Source organism: Drosophila willistoni, unplaced genomic scaffold (assembly GCF_018902025.1).
Source record: "Drosophila willistoni isolate 14030-0811.24 unplaced genomic scaffold, UCI_dwil_1.1 Seg774, whole genome shotgun sequence".
NCBI lineage: Eukaryota > Metazoa > Arthropoda > Insecta > Diptera > Drosophilidae > Drosophila > Drosophila willistoni.
Window position 1 is genome coordinate 49,955 of NW_025814677.1, and position 26,654 is coordinate 76,608.

Genomic DNA, 26,654 nt, shown 5'->3' on the forward strand with positions numbered 1-26,654 from the left:
AACAATCAAAATTGACGAATTCCAAGAAAAACACAGCCTATAATATACGTCTGTTACTATTTTGTAGAGTTTGTATATGTTTCTAAGTATATTCACCGATTCATGCTTAAGCGCCTTATCACTGGTCAGAACTCGGATTCTCCAAATATCTGCATTCCTAATGAATAAGTCACTCAAACAACTATCCGTGAATACAAAAAGAAAGCGAAAGGAAAGAAATATTTGATTGCAAAGGATAGATTAAAAGGCTGGGGATTTTATTAAGAGATAGAATAAGAAGTAGAAGAAGGAAAAAGGAACCTGAAATTCTTGAACCCTTCAGTTCAGCCTGAATCCTATAAAGAAACACGATTGAACCGAGAAACTGTATACAAGTCTAACAAGCCTCCTAGTTGGGCGCCAAAATTATGAAATGTACACAACCCGGAATGAATCCAGATCATGTACATCCCCTCTTAGTCAAAGAATCTTCTTTGATCCAAGAAGAGGTCAGGTTCAGCCTATATTGGTAGTCTCTCTCGCAGTCCCTAATCATCAGATGTTATGATGGGCAAGAGTACCACAAATTAGGCCAAAGCCAACACATCTACGGGCTTAGTGTATCGAGAAGTTTGGTCCGGGTGGGACTTCTGGCTGTCGGCTAGCAAACAGTCTTTGGGGGGGTTCTTTGGACCAGCATTACTCAATACACCCGTAGTACATAAAATAAAACAAAGTCCCTAGAGCACGAATATTACACAATTATTTAACCAAAAGAGATGAACTAGAAGGATAGAGAAAAAGGGTATATTAGTATCGCACGAATGGGGAAGCTATGAGGATGTTATTATAGCTTCGCGTCTAAACCCTCCCAACCAATGATTTTCCTTTCGCAAGATTCTGGAAAATCCCAAAATAATTCAGCTCACCGCTCACATTTCGCTACAAGGAAGATCACATAACTTTTACCCAAACATTACAAATGATATTTATTCACGAGGGTTACGGAATACCAAAATACTTCAATAAGTCGGAAACATAATCCGAGTTGACTAAACTAAAATGATGATTCTTATAATATACGGTATTCAAATGAAATAATTGGATCATTTCAGGCATCCAAAAGCCAAATTAGGGATAATATGTCTTGTTTTGTGAAATCTTAATTGTAAGGTGGATATATATAAACTTATAGATATTCAAAAATGAAAAGGTTAATTGGAATTTGGAAGTCTCCAACTTAAATTACGAGACTAATTATAAATAACTGTAGGCTCGCTCACACAGTCAAAGGCGATTCTTAATATCGATTTAATTTCTCAACACTGATTGGCAATTTTCTCTTTTCTTTGATCTTTTCTTTAGCTTTACTGTACGCGAGAGAATTTTTCTTATTTGCTGATTATTTGACACTGAACTCGTATTCTTTTGCATACAAACAGGGAAATACCAGATCGAACATGATTTTTCAAGAACTTAGGACTTACCCATCCGTCCGGTCCGTCGAAGGCCTTCGTCGTCCGCTGGATGATGCTTAGGAATAAAATGTTAGGTTAAATCAAGCGTCTGGCATTCCTATGCAACAAATTCGGTCTAAGGGACTCTCAATCCGCAACGAAGAAACTTTCTCTGCCCGTATCCGATTCGGGCGGCTATTCCAAGCTGGTCGTGTTTATCGAAATGTCTCGGTGCCCTTCACGGTGTGCAGCTTTTGAGCCCACGGTGTCTCAAAAATTATCCTTGGCAAATTCTCGGAATTCAAATATAAAATTCCTTGCTTAGGCTTTCAGCATTCAATTTGATTAGGGCTAAGTTTCCAAAAGAACTTATTAGAAACTTCCAAAGATTCAAATATCCACAAAAATTTAACTTACGATAATAAGATTCACAAAACTTTATAATAGTTGTTGTCCTAGATGCTCCAGATTAGTATTTAATTAATAATTCGGCTTGATGGCCAAGAAAATTTCAGATTTAAATTTTTATATATTTTCTGGAGGAGCAGCGTGGTTTAGGCGTCTAGCCAGGGCGGAAGTTCGTCAGAAAAGAGTGTGACCAATGCATGTGATCGCGCACGATGCCACTTCGCTAGGGTTGCACTAATAAAACTATCGAACTTCTAAGCTCAGCTGATTATTTTCATCGACACAATTACCCATCACTTACTGAAATACAAACTAACGCCTTAAAATTTAAAAATAAATCTAACGGCAGAAACTGGGCACTACACTATAGTCAAACAATGAATTTAGTATTGATATTTCGTTTAGTTGTAAGGCACAATCGTAAATTTTTATTATGTTATTGCCTTCTATTATTAATTCGTTGTTTACTCAATTTTGATTAAGTTTAGTTTTTGGTAGATTCCATGTTACAAATATATTTGGTTCAATGTAATTAGTTTGAAAATTCTTATATGTCTTAGTGTATTTACAAGTGGTTGGGATTTGATTTAAAATGCCTATTATACATTCGTTAGTATCTATTTGTTTTGTGTTTTTATTGAACAAAGTGTTGTTATTAAAATAGTATTTATCGTATGAATTTTCTGTCAAAATATTTTTATTCTCGTCTGGATAAGGAAGTATCTCAAAGATAGGGGTTTTTATTATTTCTTGAGGAATGTTTGAAATGATAAATATCTCGTTTGAACTTGGTTTAAGCCAGGTGGAAGTTTTTGTATTCAATAGTTTTTCCGAATTAACATGACTTAAGTGATTATGTTTTAGAAGTTTTGGGTTGAAAATTCCTAGTCTAGTGAGCTGCATGCCCATTTCTATGTCTTCAATGTATTCTGTGAAATGCTCAAAATTAAAGATTAGAACTTCTAATCTTACTGATTTTTCTTTTTCTTCCCTGAGGTTGTTTATTACTTCTAAACCTTTATTAACAGTGTCTATTACGTAATTTAGTTCGTTTGCTTGTACGCTATTGCTTTCAAGGTTATTTATTTTTTCTTCTAATTCATCTTTATCTTCCTGATCAAGAGTACCAAAAAGATATTTGCATATTAAACCAATTCCGTTAATTAGTCCTCGTTTATTACGTTTTACAATGTGTATTCCATTAATTTCCCTACTTAGTTTTTCTGTTAAGTATTGAATATGGATTAGGTTTTAAATTCTTGTGCTTGTTGCATTAAATTATTATATGTAATGTCTATTAGAGTTAAATTCACTTTTAAATAATGATATTCAAAGTTTGTCGGTAAGTCCATGGTTCCTGTTTTAAATATTAAGTAACCGTTTGGTGCTTTTCAGTAAAAGCAGGTTTATGTCAATGGATTGACTGCATGTTGATTTTAATGTTAAGAATAGCATGATGCATAAAAAAGTCATCTTAAGTTGTTGACCTGTAATTAATTAATTGTCGTATTTGCTTTTATTAACTTTCTTTTTCTTCTTGAATTTTGATTTGTAGTGTGTAACTTTTTGTCCTCTATTTCTTTCTTCAAAATGTTTCTCGTCTAACTGATTTATTTCTCCTGTCTTTTTGAATGGATTTGTCGTTTTTGACTTTACTAATGGTGCTTGTTTAAATCTAGTGTCGATTTCGAAGTCGTGTCTATCTTCATTTAAATTGTTTATTTGATGTATTTTTCTTGTTTGGGTATTATAGTCGGGGGATCCTGCATAGATAAAAATGTCCGCTGGTGTTCGGTTAGTTGTTTTATGTCTCGTCTTATGGTTGTATACGTAGAGAATTTTTTCAAATTTAAGTAATTTATCTTCGATGTCATTTTCACTATTTATAATTCTGAGTTTTTCATTTACTGTTTTATGGAATCTTTCTACATCTGAGATGCCGTTTTTACTTGATGTGATTTCTAACTTTATATTTTCTTCTTGTAGCCAATTTTTTAGTGCTATACACAGAAATTCTGAATCTTTGTCTGATTTTATTTCTATTGGTTTGCCCATTTCAGTAAATACTTTCATAATTGATCTCTTGGCTTCTAACCAATCTCTAGACTTTACTTCTACAAGTGTTGCAAATTTCGAGTAAATGTCAATGCATGAAAGGAATTGTAAATTGTCGATCATGTAAAAGTCCATGATGTTTCTCTGATATTAAAAAGTTCTGGTGTTATTTCAAAAGTTAGTTTTGTATTTCTATTTTCTGTCTTTGCGATATTGCATACTGAGCATTCATTAATAATGTTTTGAATTAGGGTTTGAAAATCGGGAAAATAATATTTTTCTTTAAACAGATTAATCGTTTTTTCAATTCCTGGATGTAATAATTCTTTATGTTGTTTTAGGATTATTTCTTTAAATTGTGCAAACGTTTGAAGGTCCTGTAACTTAATGCTAGATTTCGAGGTCTTTGTATTTGCGTTTGGTTGTATTATTTCGATAAAAGCTTGTTGGAATATGGGAAAATCTTGTTCATTATGAAAATATAGTACAGTGTTCTTACTGCAAAGATATCTTATGATTATATCCCTTGCGTAAGCATTGGTCATTTCTTTGTATGTTATTTTTATGTTTGTTTTGTAAAAGTAAGTTGTTGTTTCTGCCTTGTCTTCTGAACCTCTAATGAATTCTATTTGTCTGTTGTAATAATTAATGGGTCTTTCTACTATTGGAATGTAGTTTTCATTATCCTCGTGAGCACTATGTATTGTAGCTGCTGTGCTTTCTGTTGATCCTAAAAAGTTTTCATCTATTTTAACTCTGGAAAGGGCATCTGCTACATGATTTTCTTTGCCAGGTAAATATTTAATTTTGTAATCAAACTCATTTAGTCTTACTTTCCATCTTTGAAGTTTCATATTTGGTTCTTTTATATTGTTGAGCCATACTAAAGGCTTATGGTCGCTTAGAATCTCGAACTTTCTACCGAAAAGGTATGGCCTAAAATATTTGGTTGCCCATACAATAGATAGTAATTCCATTTCTATGGCTGAATAATTAAGTTCGTGTTCGTTAAGTGTTCTACTACCATAAGAAATAGGTCTATGGTCCTGTGAGAGGAACGCACCTAAAGCTATGTTGCTAGCATCTGTGGTTAGGAAAAATAGTTTTTTGAAATCGGGATATGCAAGTATAGGATCATTCATAAGGAGATATTTTAATTTTTCAAAGGATGAAATATAATTTGGGTCGTTTATATTTATTTTAGCTCTTTTCTTTAATCCTAGAGTTAAAGGTTTTGCAATATGTTCAAAGTTGGGTACAAATTTCCTGAAGAATCCGCATAATCCTAAGAATGATTTAATTTCTTTTGGGGTTTTGGGTATCGGAAATTTTTGAATTGCTTTGACTTTATCTGGGTTAGGTTTTATACCTTCTGTTGTTATTATATGACCAAAGAATGCTGTTTCCTTTTTCATAAATTCGCATTTGTCGAGTTGGAGTTTAAGATTAGCTTCTCTTAGTTTGTTAAATACCTTTCTGAGTGATAGTATGTGTTCCCCCAATGAAGTGGAGTACACAATGATGTCATCCAGATAAACAAGGCAATCCTTATAAATAAGGTCTTCCAAAAGATTATTCATGCATCTTTGGAATGTTGCCGGGGCATTTTTAAGACCAAATGGCATACGTGTGTTTTCGTAATGGCCATGTTTAGTTGAGAAAGCTGTTTTTGCAATAGATTCAGGATCCATTTGAATTTGATGAAATCCCTTAGCTAAATCAATGGTGGTAAAGTATTGGCATTTTCCCAGTTTGTCGAGAATTTCGTCTATGACTGGAATTGGAAATTTGTCATCTATTGTGACTTCATTTAGATTTCGATGGTCAATGACTAATCTGAATTTTTGTTTCTTGGAAGGATCTCCTTTTTTTGGAACGATCCAAATGGGTGAACAGTAGGGGGAATTCGATTTGCGAATGATACCCTGTTCAATCATTTAATTTATTTGTTTGTTGACTTCCATATCGAATGTTTGGGGATATTTGTATGGTCGTTTATAGATTGGGTCCTCATGTTTTGTATGAATAGAGTGCTTTATTGTACTCGTGAAAGTCCAATTTTCACCTTCGCGGTACGGAATGTCACTGAATTCGTACAAGACTTTTTTTAGTTTTTGAGTTTCTTCGTTGTTTAAATGGTCTAGTCTATACTCATTGCTTTCTATTATTTCGTTTTCAATCGCAAAATTTGTTTCCGGGTCCCTTTCTGTGGGTGGGTCCAAAACTTCTATGTTTTGTTCTTCTTCTATTTCTTCAACATCTCTAAAGTAAAATGTATAGTTTCCTAATTTTGCGTATTCTTCTTCATAATTTATTTGTGCTTTGCAGGCTTTTAGGAAAGTTCTGCCTATCAACATGTCGTATTTATTTGAAAATTTATGGATATAAAATTTTTGTTCTGTCGGACAAAGTTTGCTGGGTGCAAGGAAAATAATTTCTTTTAGTTCTACTGCTCCTACAATCATGTGAATTTTGGAATCTCCTAAATAGGTTTTAAAATTAAAAAAGTTTTCGGACATTATATTGATTGAAGAGCCTGAGTCGACTACACATCTCAAAGGTTTATTGTTCATCATTATTCTGATGAAGGACTTGTCTCTATATCTTCTTCCGATTGATCCGAGGCATTCTGATGAAAATTTTCGGATGTGTCCATTTTGCTAATTCCACTATTACTTTCTCTTTGCCTTTTTGTAGGCTGGTTTGCTACATTATTCTTTGAATAGTTGTTTTGCTGTTGACTATTCATTGGATTTTGAGCCCTGTCAATATTTAATTTTTGTTGAAATTCTTGGAATAGTTTTTGGTTTTATATTGCATCTGATTGTTTTGTTTGAGACGGAGTTGTACTATTGGGTACAAAAGTTTTTCCACCTTTTTGATTCTGATTTTGGCTTTGATTTGATTTTCTTATTTCTGTTATACTATTCTCGTATAACCCTTCTCTTTGAGCTACTTGCTTCAATTTGCTGACTGTGGTTATATCGTATCTAGCTACGTCATGAATAATCTATCGGGTAATTTTTTGTTTATTACGTCTTTTATAGTGTTATTTAACGCGTTTGTATAAAGAGCGGTGTTATTTGCATCGTTTTCTAGACGTAATTTGTTTGTTATAATGTGGGACATATCTTCTAATTCTGTTACAAACTTACGAAGATTTCCTGCATAGTTGGTGTTGTAGAGGCGTCGCAGAAGTTCCTCACAGGGGGTCTGCGTTTTTAATTCGATGATGAGGAGTGTCCTTAGTTCCGGCCAGGTGTTGGCTTGTCCAATTTGTGAGAGTCGTTGTGCTTCTCCAGTGAGCTGCATCTCTATTGCACTGAACAATATGTTATGCTGCCTTATATCATGGGTTGGATCTATATGCACCTATGTGCATAATAAAATCTATCCTCCTTATAAACGACGTCAGATTTTCTGGAGCTCCATCGTAATTTGCCACCTGTCTTAACAAAGACAGTGCTTGATTGAGGTGGGCTTCGGTGAGTTCTACAGCCATTTTATTTCTTCTTTTTTTTTGTTTTAGTGGTGTTTTATTTTTTTTGATTTTCTGGGTTTTAGTGATGTTTTGTTTTGTTTTTTTTTTCTGGGTTTTAGTGATGTGTTGTTTTGTTTTTTTTTTTTTTCTGGGTTTTAGTGATGTGTTGTTTTGTTGATCTTCTGGGTTTTTGTGGTGTTTTGTTTTGTTAATTTTCTGGGTTTTGGTTATGTTTTATTTTGGATTTTGGTGTTTTGTTCGCACACAAGTTGGCGTTTTTGTTCCTCAATTGGATTTAATAGTTGTAACACACAGTTAATATTTTCGCGCACAGTTGGCGTAAATATTTTTATACCCTTGCAAAAAGGGTATATTAATTTTGGTCAAAAGTGTGCAACGCATAGAAGGAAGCATCTCCGACCATATAAAGTATATATATTTTTGATCAGCACGACGAGACGAGTTCAAATCGCCATGTCCGTCCGTCCGTCTGGATCAACGCAAACTCCTCCTAGACCGAAAGAGCTACAGAGCTGAAATTTTGCATCTAGGCTTGTATATACTGCAGGCGTTGTATATCTCGGATTCAGCCGGATCGGATCACTATATCATATAGCTCCCATACAATTGGCAAAGTCACGAACAGTGACTTTTCTTAATAACTTCGTTATTTTCTGAGCTATTATCATGAAATTTAATATTGTTAAGTTAATTACATATATAAACGACTATGCCAAATTTGATCAAGATCGGGTTACTATATCATATAGCTCCCATAGGAACGATCTTTCGAAAACAGTGACTTTTGTCAATAACTTCGTTACTTTTGACGCGATTGCTTTTAAATTCAACATTTATTGGTTTAATATATCTGTTAATGACTGTGCCAAATTTGATAAAGATCGGGTTACTATATCATATAGCTCCCATAGGAACGATCGGTGGAAAACAGTGACTTTGATCAATATCTTCGTTATTTCCTATGCTAAGATTGTAGGCCGTTCTTTCGGACACATTAGCCCTTTTAGCTTAAACGTTTTTCTACTTTAATGGCTATAGGTAAGGAAAGAGTTACCAAAAAAATTGCAAGGGTATACAAACTTTGACGCGGTCGAAGGTAGCCCCGGCCCTCTGTGTTTTTTTTGATTATTGTCAACTATATAAACGAACAGATTTTACCCCGCATCTAGTTTTTTTTTTTTTTTGGTTGCAACACACAGTTGATATTTCCGCGCACAGTTGGCAGAAAATATTTTTCACTGTTGTAGACTTTTGAGCACTACCCGTAAGTTCTTGATGTCGGATCGGAATTTTATAGTGATTATTCACTAATTCTGTGTAACGCATGGATAACAATTCTACGCGTCGCACGGATAGAATAACAGTTCACTACAATGATTATTCACCAATTCTATGTAACACACGGATAACAATTTTATATGTATTACGGATAGAATAACTTTTTTCCAATCCTACCGACTGCGCCAATTAAATATTCGATTTTCCCAATAAGGAAAAAAAAGATATTTTTCGTGAGTTAAAAGCAACGTACTTTATTATTTGAAAGAAAACTTAGAACTGATTACAAAAATGTCTTATGGTTATATTTATAGCTAAATTTGGGAGCCCTTTGGTGGCGTGGTTGATATTTAGACGATTTGATTGGTCCGATTTTAATTGCTGAGTTAGCGTTCTCACGCCTTTGGTTGTTAGGGGGACAATTATTATTTCAAGTGTTCAATTGTTTATGTTAGTTTTTATGGATTAGCGTTCATACGCTTTGGTTTTGAGGGGGACAATTATTACTTCAAGTGTTCAATTGTTTATGTTAATTTTTTATGGATTAGCGTTCATACGCTTTGGTTTTGAGGGGGACAATTGTTTATAAAAACGGATGTTTACTTTAACGTTATGAATTTTAGGGGCCGAAATATTTATATGTTATTGGGTATTGGAGTCGGATATATGACTATATATACCTATGTATATAGTATACTCAACTCGGCAAGTGTTGCTGTTGTTATGAATATATCCACACATTTTGTCTTTTATGGTCTGGCAGCTAAAACTTGTTGAACTGTTATGAATTTTATTTTTAATTTTCAAAAAGAAAAACAACAGAAAAAGAAAAACCTGTTGATGTGGCCAAGCACAGCCACAACAATAGAACAAAAAGCGGTTCACAGGCAAACCGTTGCACTCTTAACTGTCTGTGTGTGTGTGTGTGTGTGTTGCTGCTGCTCGGGGTCTGCAGGCCAATGATAATGCAGTGAAAGTGTCGTTTCTTATGTTTCTGCACAGGGTGAGGGACTGAACGAGAGAGAAAGAGCAGGAGCAAAATGAAAGAAAAAAAAAGTTAATTAAATGTCAAATAATTCAGCCGCTTTGGCAGATTTGCATCCCTACCCACTTCCATTTGTGTCTGTACACACACACACACACACTGAGGTGGTTGCCCATCCCCATCACAGCAGCAGCCATTCGACCAGCCATGACTCTTATGGCAGCGGTTACAGTGCCGATGCGGGTGCATCTTCCGCTTCATACGGCAGCAGCGGTCATGTTGGTTGGGGACGTTCCATCGATGCCCAGGATTTGGCCTATGGTGCCCAGAAACCTCAGGCTTAAGTCCGGAATTACTGACCACATCCACTACAACAACAACAACAACAACAACAACTACAACATGAAGCACTCAATCACAACAAAATCACAAACTGACTTGAGCCACAGTGCTCGCATGAGACTCTTGAAGAGGAGCAGCATATTATTTATCGTTCGTTTTAATTAATTTATTATTTTAATTTATTTTATTTATGTACGCAGAACGCAGAAAAGCAAAAAGTTAAGCAAAGAATCAAAACACATACCATCATTTTCAAAATAATGTTCAAACAAACAAACAAACAAACACAAAAAAAAAACCAGAGGGCCGGGGCTAACTTCGACCGCGTCAAAGTTTGTATACCCTTGCAATTTTTTTGGTAACTCTTTCCTTACCTATCCTTAGCCATCAAAGTGGAAAAACGTTTAAGCTAAAAAGGCTAATGTTTCCGAAAGAACGGCCTACATAGGAAATAACGAAGATATTGATCAAAGTCACTGTTTTCCACCGATTGTTCCTATGGGAGCTATATGATATAGTTACCCGATCCTTATCAAATTTGGCACAGTCATTAACAGATATATTAAACTAACAAATGTTTAATTTGAAAGCAATCGCGGCAAAAGTAACGAAGTTATTGACAAAAGTCACTGTTTTCGAAAGATCGTTCCTATGGGAGCTATATGATATAGTCACCCGATCTTGATCAAATTTGGCGTAGTCGTTTATATGTGAAATTAACTCACCAATATTAAATTTCACGACAATAGCTCAGAAAATAACGAAGTTGTTAAGAAAAGTCACTGTTCGTGACTTTGCCATTTGTATGGGAGCTATATGATATAGTGATCCGATCCGGCTGAATCCGAGATATACAACGCCTGCAGTATATACAAGCCTACATGCAAAATTTCAGCTCTGTAGCTTCAACGGTCTAGGAGGAGTTTGCGTTGATCCAGACGGACGGACGGACGGACGGACGGACGGACGGACGGACGGACGGACGGACGGCCGGTCGGACGGACATGGCTATTTGAACTCGTCTCGTCGTGCTGATCAAGAATATATATACTTTATATGGTCGGAGATGCTTCCTTCTATGCGTTGCACACTTTTGACCAAAATTAATATACCCTTTTTGCAAGGGTATAAAAAAAAACGACATCGTAGCGAAAAGAGAGAAGACAAAGAACAAACAAGCTAAATCACAGCCAAGTTACGTTTTTGTAAACAACTCAATGAATTGAATTATCTTACAATTTCGTAATTCCGCAAATTAACGTAGAAATGCTATAAAATTAAGTTTTTGTAAAAAGAAATGATAACCAAGCGAGAGTTGAAGTCGGTACCTTATGCAGAACGTTTCAAATACTCATAAGCCCAGGCGGCGACTCCCGGAAGCGTCCAGCCTTAATTCTAAGCTCGCACCCGTATATCCATTCATCCCCAGACCCAAAACCCTCAGAACGGATATCAAGCACATTGCTCTAGCGCTTTACTTGCCTTCCTATATCTGTTTCACACCATCTCTTTCTCTCTCTCTCTTTAACTCTTTCTCTCTGACGCACATGCATTCATTACTACTCTGTCTCTATCTCTATCACTGCATCTGCATCATTCTAAATCTGTATCCTTGACACTACCATCTCTATGTATCACACTGCCTATACCAAAACTTTTTCGGTTGCCATGCAGCCGGTTTAAACGTACAAATCAAATGAACTATACTTAACACTATATACTTTTATGCTATGCTATTCTGTACCGTAACTTGCACTATATCTATATTCTTCACATGCAATTCTAGTCTTAAATTACAACAATGTAAAAGCAAGCATGCCTACTATTACTAGCTTTAACTCAACTGAACTAGCTCTAACTCTTTCTCTATCTCTATGACTATTTCTCAATCTATTTCTCGAACTGTTTTCAAAATCTATCTATCGATCATTTTATAACTAATTCAATCTGTGTATCTCTATCTTAAGTCATAGTTTTGGTCATATGCATGCCATAACTTGCCATAGTTTTCCATAGTTGTTGCCATAGTTGTCTCACACACACATACACATATACAAACACATGCACCATGCAAGACACTCCATACACATACAAAACTGAACTCATTTTCCAAAACTCTGCTGAAACTATTTCTTCACACAAAAACTCAAACTTCCACTTTCACTTCAAGTCTTCAAAACTTTCTCATTTCTCTCTGTGCACCTTCATCTGGCTATCTCTATTTCACTTTCTTTCTGCCTATGCATCTGTCACTTTCTAGTGCTCCACTTTCCAAAAAGCACACATAAAAACGCACGCACGCAAGTTCTTTGTAACCATAGTTCACTGTAATCATGTATTGCTTTACTATTTTTTTTTATTTTGTTATTCTTTTTTTTTTGCTTTGTTTTTTGTTTAATTTTATTGTGGTACTTTAATGTACCAGCGACTTGAGCCCTCCCTTGTCAGCCTGCCCACTCGCCTAGCAATTTGCTTTAAACATATTTTTAATACACATTTTTAAAAATATTTTGTTTAAAACATTTTGAAAGCTCGCTCAAGCCACAAGACTCTCAAGTCGCCAGCACGTCGTCTACTTTAATTTAAATATTTTAAGCAGAATCGTACGGCACTTTCACATCAACAACAACAACAACAAGAGAAAAACAAAAAAACTAAAAAAAAAAAAAAAGAAATATAACAAAACAAAATATATAAAAATCGGCAAAAAGCGTAGAAGATGCAGATGTGGGCAACCAACTCACTCAGATCACACAAATCACAAATCATAGCACACAAAGAATGTAGATTTTTTATAAACAATAATAATAATCTTTTCTCTGTCATATATGCATGTCATTATAAAATGAAGAAAAAAAAAAAACACAAAACATAAAAACAAAATCTTTAAAAGAAACAAAACAAAAAACAAACAAAAAAAAAAAAAAAAGGAAGATTAATAAATAAAAAATCAATGAAAAATCAATGGCTAAGACTACATAATTTATGGCATACCAACAGGTGAAAGCGAAACGACAAAGATGAGAGACGAAAACGAAATCCATTTTGACTCGGCCGCCTTATGCATATCAGCAACATTGTAGGATTGGCCAAGACACAAGATTGTGTTGACAAATGACCAAGTTTGGCCATCATCATACCCGGACAAATGCTTTCGTTTCAAGTGAAATTGATTTGCGACCCAGTTGCCTAAGCGAATTTTAAAGACCTGCCCGTTAATAGGTGTAAATAATTATTATGAGCGTTGTCTGGCCAAGACAAGTTGGCATTGGCACCGGCATCGGCGCAATGCTAGCAGTAATTTAAGCCCAGAAAAAAACGAACAAAATGTTGTCCAAAATGCTCCCCGCTGTCTTCCGTTGTTGTTCCTGACAGCGGCCAACAGTGAAAGTAAACAGTTGTGAAATGGTAACAGAAACAACAACCTAAACCACAACAACGACTACAACAACAGCAACCAGCACCTTATAGTGAAAAGTCAAAGAAATTGTGGTGTGGCATGAGTCAAATCGTTTTCATAGTGAGGGCCCCAGCAGCAAATGTTTGGCGAAAACCAAAACAAAAGCCAAGTTAATGCGCATTAATGTTAACAACTCATTTAGGCAGCTGCCAAGCTTGAGCAAACATTGACTGACCACTGGCTGTTGGCCGTTGTTTCTATTGTGGCTGTTGCTGCCGCAGTTCGCTTAATCAACAAAAGTTCATGTTTTTCTTTACAAAATGTCAAGCAACGACTCTAGAATACCTTTCACTCATACAACTATAGGGAAACTTTATGGGTAATTGTGGGTTAGAGACAGTTCAATATATTTGATCAATCAAATAGCAAAACTTAAAATTCAATATAAAAATTATCTAAAAGCTTAAGTCTGATCAACTCAAACTCTAATCTAACTCATTTTAAAGGGTAAGTTACAAGGTAAACTACTTAAACTCTATGCCTTGCCGAAATTCAAGAGAAATAGTTGGAAAATCGTCTGTTGGAATCAGCACAGCACTGAAAGTCTCATATACAAGAACAACAACAAAAAAGAAGGGGGCAACTGTGTGACACCGAATGCCAGTGACAAGTGACCAAAAAACCACATAAACAACAAAAAATACAAACTTTTGGTGAGTCATCTAACAGATCATTAGAGAATATTCTCTTTTAATGTGTGGGAAATATTCAAAAGTAAGTGATACTCAAAATTAAAGAACAACATTTTAGTATTCTAATTTCTAGCTTAACCTAAATGATATCGATATATAGAATTTTCTCTAACGCTGTTGCTTTTATGCAAAGTGGAAAAATTCAAAACGAAAGCCTGTCCAAATGATTGGGAGCGAACCACCGTTGTGTGGTGGTGCATTGAGGTGCTTCGGCTACAGCAGCTGCCAAACTGGTGCAGCATCGGCATACATCGTACATGCAAGTATGTAAGTCTGTATCGCCTGTTACCAATTTCACATTCTAAAAAGAAAAACAACAACAACAAAAACTTACCACAAAAATGTACAATAATTCATAAGCCGCCAGGCAATGCAATTCTTGTTCACTCAGTCATGCTCCAGCCACTGGGAAGCAGCAGCAGCAGCAGGAGGAGAATCGTGTTGCCGAATGCCCAATTCGGCTTTGGTTGTAGCTGTTGCGGCTGAGACTACGACTCGGGGTTAGTCAAAGCCAAGTGGATGCCTGCAAGGGCGTTGTGGGCAGAATGTCGAACAAAATGAAAACGAGTTTGGGCCAAAAAGCAGGTCAGCAGAACGTAGACGGACTGCAATTACAGCTCGAATAACAGGGGCGAATTCAGAATGATGGAGGTTTTCTAAATTAATTAATAAAATAAAACTTATCTACTGGAAACTTTCATTTTTGCTATTAATATTCTATTGCATATATTTTGAAAGGATATTCATTTTTCCATCGTATCAGTCTGGTGTAGCTGCCCTGCCAAAGACAAATCGTCGGCCTTGTCTCAACAGAATTGCTCCGAACAGAGTCGAGACGAGTTGAGTTAAGTTTGGAAAGCTTCCAAACTAAAAAAAGAAAGAAGAAATAATAATAATAGCTACCTACTAGAACTTGACTAATAATATTATTAAGCATTTGCATTATTTTTGTTGCTGCCATCGTTTTTTCCACTTGAGCAAGTTTTCCCACACTGAAGAGACACGCATCAAATTTATAATTGGTGGAAGCACGAGTTTTGTTTCATTTTGTTTTCATAATTAATTGAAAGTTAATTGACCACTGCAAAGCTGTGAAACAGTTTGGTCACTCGAGCGTTTGATTCGCTGTTGCCCCTTTGACTATTGTCTTGCTGTCTTGTCTTCTGTTGGTCAATTCAATGAACTATTGCTATGTTGTTTACGATTCAATCGATTGCAACGACAATCGCAAATAATTAGCGATGGGTAATTGGCTCGAACGGTCTTTGAGTGGTTGTAATGCATCGTCGGTTATGTGCATATTGCGTGAATGATTTGATGACCAATTAATGAATTTGTAATTAAAACAACTTCTTTTCAAAGAAATAAGTAGTATTTGCTATTTCTAATAAATGACAGAAGTCCACTAAAATTGAACTTAAATAAATGAGTGATAACCATATAATGCAATGTAGTGTAAATGTAAGTACTTGTTAGTTCTCATAAAATACATAACTTACTTTAAATGAGAGCCAATGAATTGAATGCCAAAGCTTTGAAACGTACTAGGCTACTCGAATCTATTCAAATAATTCAAATTGTCTCACTTTATTTGAGACATTCAAAAACAGCCAAGCAAATAAATAATAAATCAAATAATTGGCCAAGTAAAACTAGAAATTAGAGGCTGTTCAGAATGTAATATTCAATACACCAAAAATTGAATGCGTAATTTCAAAGCGGGAGTAAAGGGATAGAGGTACAAACCCTAACCAAAAAGAGGTGATTAATTAATCGATTAAAATCAAAATTCTGGAATTGTATCTGTCGTAGATAGAAATACGAATTGAACGAAGTGGGTGTGAAGGGATAGATGTACAAACCCTAACCAAAAAGAGTTAATTGATTAATTAATTGCCACAAGTCTAGAAAACATTAATTAGACTATGAAATTAAATTCCAATATGCAAAAATATATTGCTTGCTAATCTACTGTATCCCCAATGGGACTTCCTTTCAGTATTGTCAATATCAGTTGCAAAATAAAATGTCACTAAAATACAATATTAATTATTACTACATACTACAATTTTAATTGGGACTCGAATTAGGTTAATTGTCATTGTTAAAGGCAGATATTCGGATAAAATTTTGACATGTTGTCGAGAATCTTAGGCCTTAGAAAAAAAAACTAGATATTACTAGGCTTCATAGGCATTTTGCACAGCCATTTTTTTAATGATCATTTTGAAATATAATGAAATATAATAAAATATATGTTAATTTGACAATTACTCGCAAAACATGAATTTGACTACCCAGAAAAGATATCTCAACTGATAGCATTTGTTTTTAATAGTCTCAATACTGTCAGCGTCCATGTATAGATCGATCGCTTCATTAACGCATACTTTCGTAATATTATCGTTGGATCATGGATCCAAATCGTTTCTATCGATAACAGACCATTTATGTTTGTATACCATTATTTTGTCGTTCGAGCATATCAAAGATTTTACTTAAGCATTTTTCTACTTTGGGCACTATGACTCGAGCTGGTAAGAGATGTAGAAATTCCGTAAGGGGAACAGCTTCGTAGTTATCTTTTTTGCAGATGACACCCAGCACCCAATCCATCGTACTCTCGTTTGCTGCCGCAACATATAGCCTTCCACTATATTCTTGAACCGGTGTTTCTTTATTGAACTTTAGGCATTCGACGTTTCTGTATCCATCAAAGCTTATAGAAAATTCATTCAATAGACTGCAGAAGTCTGTGTTGTTGCAGGCGGTCGCCGAGATGACAACAAATGGCCTGTTTTGCGGGAGAATATCAACGTATGGTGCATCATTGCTTGCTTCTTTGTTCATTGGCTGATCATCTTCCTCATCTGAACTAGAAGCACGAGATTTAATATCGCATGGGACCATTCCGCATGCATCGAACAGGGACCCTGATGATGTGTTTTCCGAGCTTTCCTCGCTCACGGTAGGGTCCACCTTATATCTAATATTCAAAAACATGCCGTATTCAACCATATTGAGTTTTCCCATTTCTTACACTTACCTCTTATTCTCCGCAGGTAAATCATGATTCATTTTTCGTTTCTGAGCCTGTGGTTTTATACATTTTTCGATAGATTCACTGCTGGAATCTGAACTTTGTTCCAGCGCTGACATGCTGCTTACCGGCGACACAGTTTCTTTGCCCTTTTCGATCACCACAAGCCGACCCACAAAATTAATACCGTTATAGACTGATATAACCGGTCGACTGTCGTTATTTGCACCGTCCCGAACTCCTGACATTTCCAATATAAGATCGGCGTCTGCGGTATTTCCGTCTGTTGACCAAATGTCACATTGTCCGGCAGGAATCCCATACGTTTTTCAATCTTTTTTTTCAAACTAAAAATGGTTTCATAATTGGAAATGCTAAATTGCACATCCTACTTAGGCAGAAAACGGACACTTGGTTATATAAGACCATTTATTTATATCCTTACGACTACTTACTCTCTTAGATTTTTGTTTAATGATAATTATCAACATTTTTATTATAAACTTGACTGTATTGTTTCTAGTATGAACTGTGAACTACGAGCACACGATGTCGAATGATTCAAATGCTGTGCAAACAAGGCATGTCGAATTTCAGCCAAATCCCAGGCATTCTTGGATCTCAAAATTCTGGAATTGTATCTGTCGTAGATAGAAATACGAAATTGAACGACTCAAACAGTAGGCAAGTGAAAGTGAATTTGTACTCTCTAAAAAATCCTAGTTGGCCTGGCATATTTTAGCATATTGAATTGAATTAGTTCTATCCGGAAGCTCAAAGTTCTTGTAATATAAATAGTTTTAATTTACAAAAAAAAACATAAAAAGAAGTCCATTCGATTTAACTTTCGGTTTCACGTTCCTTATAGTTAAAAGTAAAAAAGTAGACAAAATTTAAAAAACCTCTGTGGTTAAAAACTGTTTCTATCCAGCCATGTTACGTCAATGGAAATATCTCATATATATATGATTCCATTTAGCAATTGTATTAGGTAAATCATTGAATTAACCACCGAAGGCAAATTGAATGCAAATATCAAAGTGCTAAATACTAAACTATTGGGGCAATGGCGAAAATTCAAATTGTCTCAGTTTGAGACATTTAAAAACAATCAAGCAAATAAATAATAAATAAAAGCAATGGTGAAGTAAAACTAGAAATTCAGAATGTAATATTCAATACACCAAAAATTTAATGCGTAATTTCGAAGTGGGTGTGAAGGGATAGATGTACAAACCCTAACCAAAAAGAGTTAATTGATTAATTAATTGCCACAAGTCTAGAAAAAATTAATTAGACTATGAAATTAAATTCCAATATGCAAAAATATATTGCTTGCTAATCTACTGTATCCCCAATGGGACTTCCTTTCAGTATTGTCAATATCAGTTGCAAAATAAAATGTCACTGACTACTAGACGAACTCTAAAATATATTGTATTTATTTTTTATTATTATTTTTATTATTATTACTACATACTAAAATTTTAAGTGGGACTCGAATGCATTCGAAAAATGGGCACTCGTTTTTTGCTTTTTGTCATTGCTATTTCACCTATTGTCCAGCGGAATAGCAAAGGCAGATATTCAGATAAAATTTCGACATGTTGTCGAGAATCTTAGGCCTTAGAAAAAAAAACTAGATATTACTAGGCTTCATAGGCATTTTGCACAGCCATTTTTTTAATGATCATTTTGAAATATAATGAAATATAATAAAATATATGTTAATTTGACAATTACTCGCAAAACATGAATTTGACTACCCAGAAAAGATATCTCAACTGATAGCATCTGTTTTTAATAGTCTCAATACTGTCAGCGTCCATGTATAGATCGATCGCTTCATTAACGCCTACTTTCGTAATATTATCGTTGGAGCATGGATCCAAATCGTTTCTATCGATAACAGACCATTTGTATGTTTGTATATCATTATTTTGTCGTTCGAGCATATCAAAGATTTTACTTAAGCATTTTTCTACTTTGGGCACTATGACTCGAGCTGGTAAGAGATGTAGAAATTCCGTAAGGGGAACAGCTTCGTAATTATCTTTTTTGCAGATGACACCCAGCACCCAATCCATCGTACTCGTTTGCTGCCGCAACGTATAGCCTTCCACTATATTCTTGAACAGGTGTTTCTTTATTGAACTTTAGGCATCCGACGTTTCTGTATCCAGCAAAGCTTTTCTCTGTTGTTGCAGGCGGACGCCGAGATGACAACAACAAATGGCCTGTTTTCACGGAGAATATCAACGAATGGTGCATCATTGCTTGCTTCTTTGTCCATTGGCTGATCATTTTCCTCATCTTAACTAGAAGCACGAGATTTAATATCGCATGGACTCTTATTCTCCGCAGGTAAATCATGATTTATTTTTCGTTTCTGAGCCTGTGGTTTTATACATTTTTCGATAGATTCACTGCTGGAATCTGAACTTTGTTCCAGCGCTGACAAGCTGCTGCTTACCGGCGACACAGTCTCTTTGCCCTTTTCGATCACCACAAGCCGACCCACAAAATTAATACCGTTATAGACTGATATAACCGGTCGACTGTCGTTATTTGCACCGTCCCGAACTCCTGACATTTCCAATATAAGATCGGCGTCTGCGGTATTTCCGTCTGTTGACCAAATGTCACATTGTGCGGCAGGAATCCCCATACGTTTTTCAATCTTTTTTTTCAAACTAAAAATGGTTTCATAATTGGAAATGCTAAATTGCACATCCTACTTAGGCAGAAAACGGACACTTGGTTATATAAGACCATTTATTTATATCCTTACGACTACTTACTCTCTTAGATTTTTGTTTAATGATAATTATCAACATTTTTATTATAAACTTGACTGTATTGTTTCTAGTATGAACTGTGAACTACGAGCACACGATGTCGAATGATTCAAATGCTGTGCAAACAAGGCATGTCGAATTTCAGCCAAATCCCAGGCATTCTTGGATCTCAAAATTCTGGAATTGTATCTGTCGTAGATAGAAATACGAAATTGAACGACTCAAACAGTAGGCAAGTGAAAGTGAATTTGTACTATCTAAAAAATCCTAGTTGGCCTGGCATATTTTAGCATATTGAATTGAATTAGTTCTATCCGGAAGCTCAAAGTTCTTGTAATATAAATAGTTTTAATTTAAAAAAAAAGCATAAAAAGAAGTCCATTCAAGATTTAACTTTCGGTTTCACGTTCCTTATAGTTAAAAGTAAAAAAGTAGACAAAATTTAAAAAACCTCTGTGGTTAAAAACTGTTTCTATCCAGCCATGTTACGTCAATGGAAATATCTCATATATATATGATTCCATTTAGCATTTGTATTAGGTAAATCATTGAATTAACCACCGAAGGCAAATTGAATGCAAACATCAAAGTGCTAAATACTAAACTATTGGGGCAATGGCGAAAATTTAAATTGTCTCAGTTTGAGACATTTAAAAACAATCAAGCAAATAAATAATAAATAAAAGCAATGGTGAAGTAAAACTAGAAATTCAGAATGTAATATTCAATACACCAAAAATTTAATGCGTAATTTCGAAGTGGGTGTGAAGGGATAGATGTACAAACCCTAACCAAAAAGAGTTAATTGATTAATTAATTGCCACAAGTCTAGAAAAAATTAATTAGACTATGAAATTAAATTCCAATATGCAAAAATATATTGCTTGCTAATCTACTGTATCCCTAATGGGACTTCCTTTCAGTATTGTCAATATCAGTTGCAAAATAAAATGTCACTGACTACTAGACGAACTCTAAAATATATTGTATTTATTTTTGATTATTATTTTTATTATTATTACTACATACTAAAATTTTAAGTGGGACTCGAATGCATTCGAAAAATGGGCACTCGTTTTTTGCTTTTTGTCATTGTTATTTCACCTATTGTCCAGCGGAATAGCAAAGGCAGATATTCAGATAAAATTTTGACATGTTGTCGAGAATCTTAGGCCTTAGAAAAAAAACTAGATATTACTAGGTTTCATAGGCATTTTGCACAGCCATTTTTTTAATGATCATTTTTAAATATAATGAAATATAATAAAATATATGTTAATTTGACAATTACTCGCAAAACATGAATTTGACTACCCAGAAAAGATATCTCAACTGATAGCATCTGTTTTTAATAGTCTCAATACTGTCAGCGTCCATGTATAGATCGATCGCTTCATTAACGCATACTTTCGTAATATTATCGTTGGAGCATGGATCCAAATCGTTTCTATCGATAACAGACCATTTGTATGTTTGTATATCATTATTTTGTCGTTCGAGCATTTCAAAGATTTTACTTAAGCATTTTTCTACTTGGGCACTATGACTCGAGCTGGTAAGAGATGTAAAAATTCCGTAAGGGGAACAGCTTCGTAATTATCTTTTTTGCAGATGACACCCAGCACCCAATCCATCGTACTCTCGTTTGCTGCCGCAACATATAGCCTTCCACTATATTCTTGAACCGGTGTTTCTTTATTGAACTTTAGGCATTCGACGTTTCTGTATCCATCAAAGCTTATAGAAAATTCATTCAATAGACTGCAGAAGTCTGTGTTGTTGCAGGCGGTCGCCGAGATGACAACAAATGGCCTGTTTTGCGGGAGAATATCAACGTATGGTGCATCATTGCTTGCTTCTTTGTTCATTGGCTGAACATCTTCCTCATCTGAACTAGAAGCACGAGATTTAATATCGCATGGGACCATTCCGCATGCATCGAACAGGGACCCTGATGATGTGTTTTCCGAGCTTTCCTCGCTCACGGTAGGGTCCACCTTATATCTAATATTCAAAAACATGCCGTATTCAACCATATTGAGTTTTCCCATTTCTTACACTTACCTCTTATTCTCCGCAGGTAAATCATGATTCATTTTTCGTTTCTGAGCCTGTGGTTTTATACATTTTTCGATAGATTCACTGCTGGAATCTGAACTTTGTTCCAGCGCTGACATGCTGCTTACCGGCGACAGTTTCTTTGCCCTTTTCGATCACCACAAGCCGACACACAAAATTACTACCGTTATAGACTGATATAACCGGTCGACTGTCGTTATTTGCACCGTCCTGAACTCCTGACATTTCCAATATAAGATCGGCGTCTGCAATATTTCCGTCTGTTGACGAAATGTCACATTGTCCGGCAGGAATTCCTAAACGTTTCTCTATCTTTTTTTTCAAAGTAAAAATGGTTTCATACATTGAAACACTGAACTCCACATCCTACTTAGGCAGAAAAAGGACACTTGGTTATATAAGACCATTTATTTATATCCTTACGACTACTTACTTTCTTAGATTTTTGTTTGATGATAATTATCAACATTATTATTATGAACGTTACAGTATTGTTTCTAGTATGAACTGTGAACTACGAGCACACGATGTCGAATGATTCAAATGCTGTGCACACAGGTCATATCGAATTTTAGCCAAATCCCAGGCATTCTTAGATCTCAAAATTCTGTAACTATTTCTATCGTAGATAGATTCGAAACTGAACGAGCTAAACAGTAGGCAAGTGAAAAGCTTTCACACACTTTCGTCAAGTTGGCTTTAAGTTCGTGTCTTAACTCTTTTATTTCTTGGTTGCACTGTATGCAAATGCCGAAAAGTATGCAACAATAAACTTAACAGCAAAGCAAAGTAAATGTGTATCTTTCGTCTTAAGCAAAACCATTTGAACATACAAACGAAACAATGACAAACTCAGCACGAGTTTAAGAAAAGAAAAGTTATTAAAATTGGTCGAAAATCTTTTTGCGGTCTAATAAACGGCGCCAAGAGAGAATTCGCCTACATAGCAATTTACAAAGTATAAGTATTTTTTTTATTTTTTTGTTGCAGGTCTGTGTGGATGCTGAACAAGTAAATGCAACAGCTTAGAACGAGCTGCTAGTTTACAAATAAAATTGCAGCGCTTTTAAGGTGGAGGCTATGGCTAAAACTGCGGCTGCTGCTTCAAAATATGTACATTTGTATATATGTATATGTGCTGGGATGTACGTACAATTGGTTGCTTTCATTGCTTTCACGAAAGCGCAGCTCTACTGGCCAGCCGTCTCACTAATTGGCGTGATATTTGACTAAAACAAAGAGATGTTTTTCAATTTTTCAGCAGGCGCTTGACATGCAGCCATGCCAGGCGCAATTAAGCATCAAGAAACTTGGCTAGGAGGTATATAATGCCTAAGATGCAACTGCCAGCACTCAGTCGATCATCAAAAGTGCAGCCACAGTGCCAGTACCCGCCCAGCCGTAGTTTCATTCAACATTTTGGCCGCTGCATGCCATTCAGGATAGCCGTAGGAATCACTTCGATCGAAGTGCCCAGATATGATTAAATACGTGTGGCATGTGGCAGCTCTGATGATTGTCTTCTGTTGGCTGTCAAGTGCGCGTAGTGCCAGTTATCAGCAGCAGCAATTGAATAGCCTGGTCATGGATCAGAAGCCTCAACAGCAACAGAATCGGATACAGCAGGCATCGAGTGGCACTAGTCCGGTTAGCTTTTGGAAGGACATGTCGCTGATTTATCGCATATATCAGCAATGTACTGGTGAAAATATGTCCGTTTGTCTAAAGGTGAAACTACTAACTGGCCTGGAAAAGGCTTTCCGTTCGGCAAAATCCTTGACCCTCTTCGAGGGTGTTCAGTTTGTGAGCAGCAGTCCGGACAATCAGCAGCGATCCAAGCTGCCATCGATCAGTGAACAGGATATTGAGGCTGTACTGCCGCGTGGAGTAGATGCCAAGGAGCAGGTTCTGAATAGCATGATTATGAAGCGTGTTGGCAACTTTCTGCAAGATCACATTCTACAGGTATGGCGGATCACAAGCTATATGCAAAGAAATATTCAAATTTGCTCATTTATTTTCAGATTAAATTCCCTGATCTACGTGACACGGATAGCAACTCTGTAGAGGGACGTAAGAAGAAGGATAAAAAGGGCAGTGGAGCTTATATAATGATTCCCTTGCTGCTTGGCGGCACATTTGTGCCAATTGCCTATGGAGCCTTGGCTATGCTGGCCGGTAAGGCCTTAATTGTCTCTAAATTGGCGCTGGTATTGGCATCAAGAAACTATTGAGTGGCGGCGGCGGAGGCAAGGAATCCTCTCATGAAGTTGTTGTCTCCTCTGGCGGCCATTCGGGCTGGGGTCGGGACTTTGATATGGCCTACAGCGGCTGGAAGCCGGCAAAGGATTCGGCGGGCAGCGGCAAAAGCTTGTAGACCCACCACTCGAACCCCCTCCGCTTGACCCTGCATAGTGATCCAATGATGATTCCAGCCGAGCCTGCATTTGCATTTGGAGACGACAAAGAGAAGAAGCCAACCAAAGAACCGATTGCCGCATAAACTGTCTGACTTGAATGTCTAGATTAATTTGCCTAATCGATAAATTATAACATAATAACAAACTAAATGTGTGTGTTAGGTTTAAGTAAGCGCTAAATTAAATATAGTTAATTCTGCTTTAAATCACAAATAGTCTCAATATAGTAAGAGCTAAAAAGGTTTGGAGGTTTGCAAGAACCAAATACCGTCTTGTGGGTAATCCTTTTATAGACCAGATTTTTTCCCATCAACCATATAACACTGATCATGCCCCTGGCCCAAACCAAAAGCCATACAGGGGGTAGAGAGAGAGACACGACAATTGAATTTATGATAACAATAACAATTTCAAAAAACGCTTACGTGCGTGCTAAAAATAGTAGTTGACGCTGTAGCTGCTTCGCTTTCTACTAAACAAATATACATATATAAACACATATATGTATGAATCTTACAAAGTCCAGTGCAATATTCATAGATAAACCGAACTACTCTTGCTTGCAGCATTGTTGCTGTTGCTGTTGCTTTCTTTGGTATGCGACAATTTCACTTTTGAGTCGCTGTACAAAATATTAATTAGTTGCCCGTCAATTATAGAACATTGAACTTATCGTCAAGGGAACCTTTTTAATACCCACATACATATATTGACTAACATTCCCACCCAATTCGATTTAATAGAAGGCGCCCTTTACACATTTTGGTTTGTTTTTTTTTGGGGATGGGACAACTTAATTGCGAATACTGATGTCATCACTGGAATATCAGTGGAACTAACTTACTCTTGGTAAGACCTTTACGCAGCACTTTCATTAATTGAAAATTACTCAAGCACATCACGGGCGGCTTGTTAATATGACGGACTGAGATAGAGCTGCTAGCCGGAATTCAGAGTCGAGGGGGCGAATGCCAGCCATGCGGAATGAAAGTGAAACTTTCAAAAGGTGTCACTTTGGTAAGATGCCACTGTGGAAAAGGGTTGGGCAGCCAGGCGACGAAATTATGGGGCTGGTATGATGACCAATCAGAGAGGGGCAGAGAGAAAAAGAGAGATGCTTTAAGTAATAATCATTTTGCTCAACTGCCAAAAATATTTCGCACAAATAATATTCAGGTCAGCACTGAAGCTTTGCTCAATTAGCAACTTTACGCACACGCGGGCAGGGCAAAGGGGCATAGAAGGTACAAATATGGAGAGAAATTACTGAAGCACATGTCTAAACGGAAGATATTTGCAAAATAATGTGAGCTAAGCAAAGCAATTTCTATTGCATAAGAAAAACCATAATCAATGGTTAGTTTTTCGTTTGTCTTTTACAATTACTTTTTATTTCACTTTCATTAAAAAACCAGAGGGCCGGGGCTAACTTTGACCCCGTCAAAGTTTGTATACCCTTGCAAGTTTTTTGTGTAAAAGGTCTAATGCTTGCGAAAGAACGGCTTAGAAAATAACGAAGTTATTGATCAAAGTCACTGTTCACCATCGATTGTTCCTATGGGAGCTATATGATATAGTCGCCCGATCTTAATCAAATTTGGCACAGTCATTAATAGATATGCTAAACTGAGAAATATAAATTTTTATGACAATTGCGTCAAAAGTAACGAAGTTATTGACAAAAGTCACTGTTTTCGAAAGATCGTTCCTATGGGAGCTATATGATATAGTCTTGATCAAATTTGGCATAGTCGTTTATATGTATAATTAACTCACCAATATTAAATTTCACGATAATAGCTCAGAAAATACCGAAGTTATTAAGAAAAGTCACTGTTCGTGACTTTGTCATTTGTATGGGAGCTATATGATATAGTAATCCGATCCGGCTGAATCCGAGATATACAACGCCTGCAGTATATACAAGCCTACATGCAAAATTTCAACTCTGTAGCTCTTACGGTCTAGGAGGAGTTTGCGTTGATCCAGACGGACGGACGGACTGACGGACGGACGGACATCGCTTTTTGAACTCGTCTCTTCGTGCTGATCAAGAATATATATACTTTATATGGTCGGAGATGCTTCCTTCTATGCGTTGCACACTTCTGACCAAAATTAATATACCCTTTTTGCAAGGGTATAAAAACATGCCCTTT

General features: G+C 36.0%; 2 protein-coding genes, 1 long non-coding RNA gene and 1 pseudogene across 3 annotated transcripts; 1 reads left to right on the forward strand and 3 right to left on the reverse strand.

The window, feature by feature from the left end:
• Positions 1 to 16,339: 16,339 nt before the first annotated feature.
• On the reverse strand, positions 16,340 to 17,845 carry LOC124461959. Its single transcript, XM_047013358.1, has 3 exons — positions 17,654 to 17,845; positions 17,205 to 17,586; positions 16,340 to 17,144 (listed from the first exon to the last, which is right to left on the reverse strand). Exons 2-3 carry the CDS (start codon positions 17,444 to 17,446, stop codon positions 16,607 to 16,609), a joined length of 780 nt encoding a protein of 259 aa, XP_046869314.1. The 5' UTR covers positions 17,447 to 17,586; positions 17,654 to 17,845; the 3' UTR covers positions 16,340 to 16,606.
• A 1,003-nt stretch (positions 17,846 to 18,848) lies between these two features.
• Positions 18,849 to 20,339, reverse strand: LOC124461960. The gene is made up of 2 exons (XR_006955338.1): positions 20,000 to 20,339; positions 18,849 to 19,932 (listed from the first exon to the last, which is right to left on the reverse strand). It is a non-coding gene; the product is annotated as an uncharacterized LOC124461960 (long non-coding RNA).
• A 906-nt stretch (positions 20,340 to 21,245) lies between these two features.
• LOC124461961 lies at positions 21,246 to 22,618 on the reverse strand. The gene is made up of 3 exons (XM_047013359.1): positions 22,509 to 22,618; positions 22,061 to 22,441; positions 21,246 to 22,000 (listed from the first exon to the last, which is right to left on the reverse strand). The coding sequence occupies exons 2-3, from the start codon at positions 22,171 to 22,173 to the stop codon at positions 21,526 to 21,528; spliced, it is 588 nt and encodes a 195-aa protein (XP_046869315.1). The 5' UTR covers positions 22,174 to 22,441; positions 22,509 to 22,618; the 3' UTR covers positions 21,246 to 21,525.
• Positions 22,619 to 23,554: 936 nt separating this feature from the next.
• On the forward strand, positions 23,555 to 24,701 carry LOC6653679 (annotated as a pseudogene).
• The last annotated feature ends 1,953 nt before the right edge of the window (positions 24,702 to 26,654 follow it).

Excerpts from the sequence above, each read along its gene's own strand:
- LOC124461959 (XM_047013358.1), bottom strand. The coding sequence starts at position 17,446 with ATGTCAGGAGTTCGGGACGGTGCAAATAACGACAGTCGACCGGTTATA. Across the intron at positions 17,145-17,204 it reads TTACCTGCGGAGAATAAGAG|ATATAAGGTGGACCCTACCG; the intron begins GTAAGTGTAAGA and ends TTTGAATATTAG.
- LOC124461961 (XM_047013359.1), bottom strand. The coding sequence starts at position 22,173 with ATGTCAGCGCTGGAACAAAGTTCAGATTCCAGCAGTGAATCTATCGAA. Across the intron at positions 22,001-22,060 it reads TTACCTGCGGAGAATAAGAG|ATATAAGGTGGACCCTACCG; the intron begins GTAAGTGTAAGA and ends TTTGAATATTAG.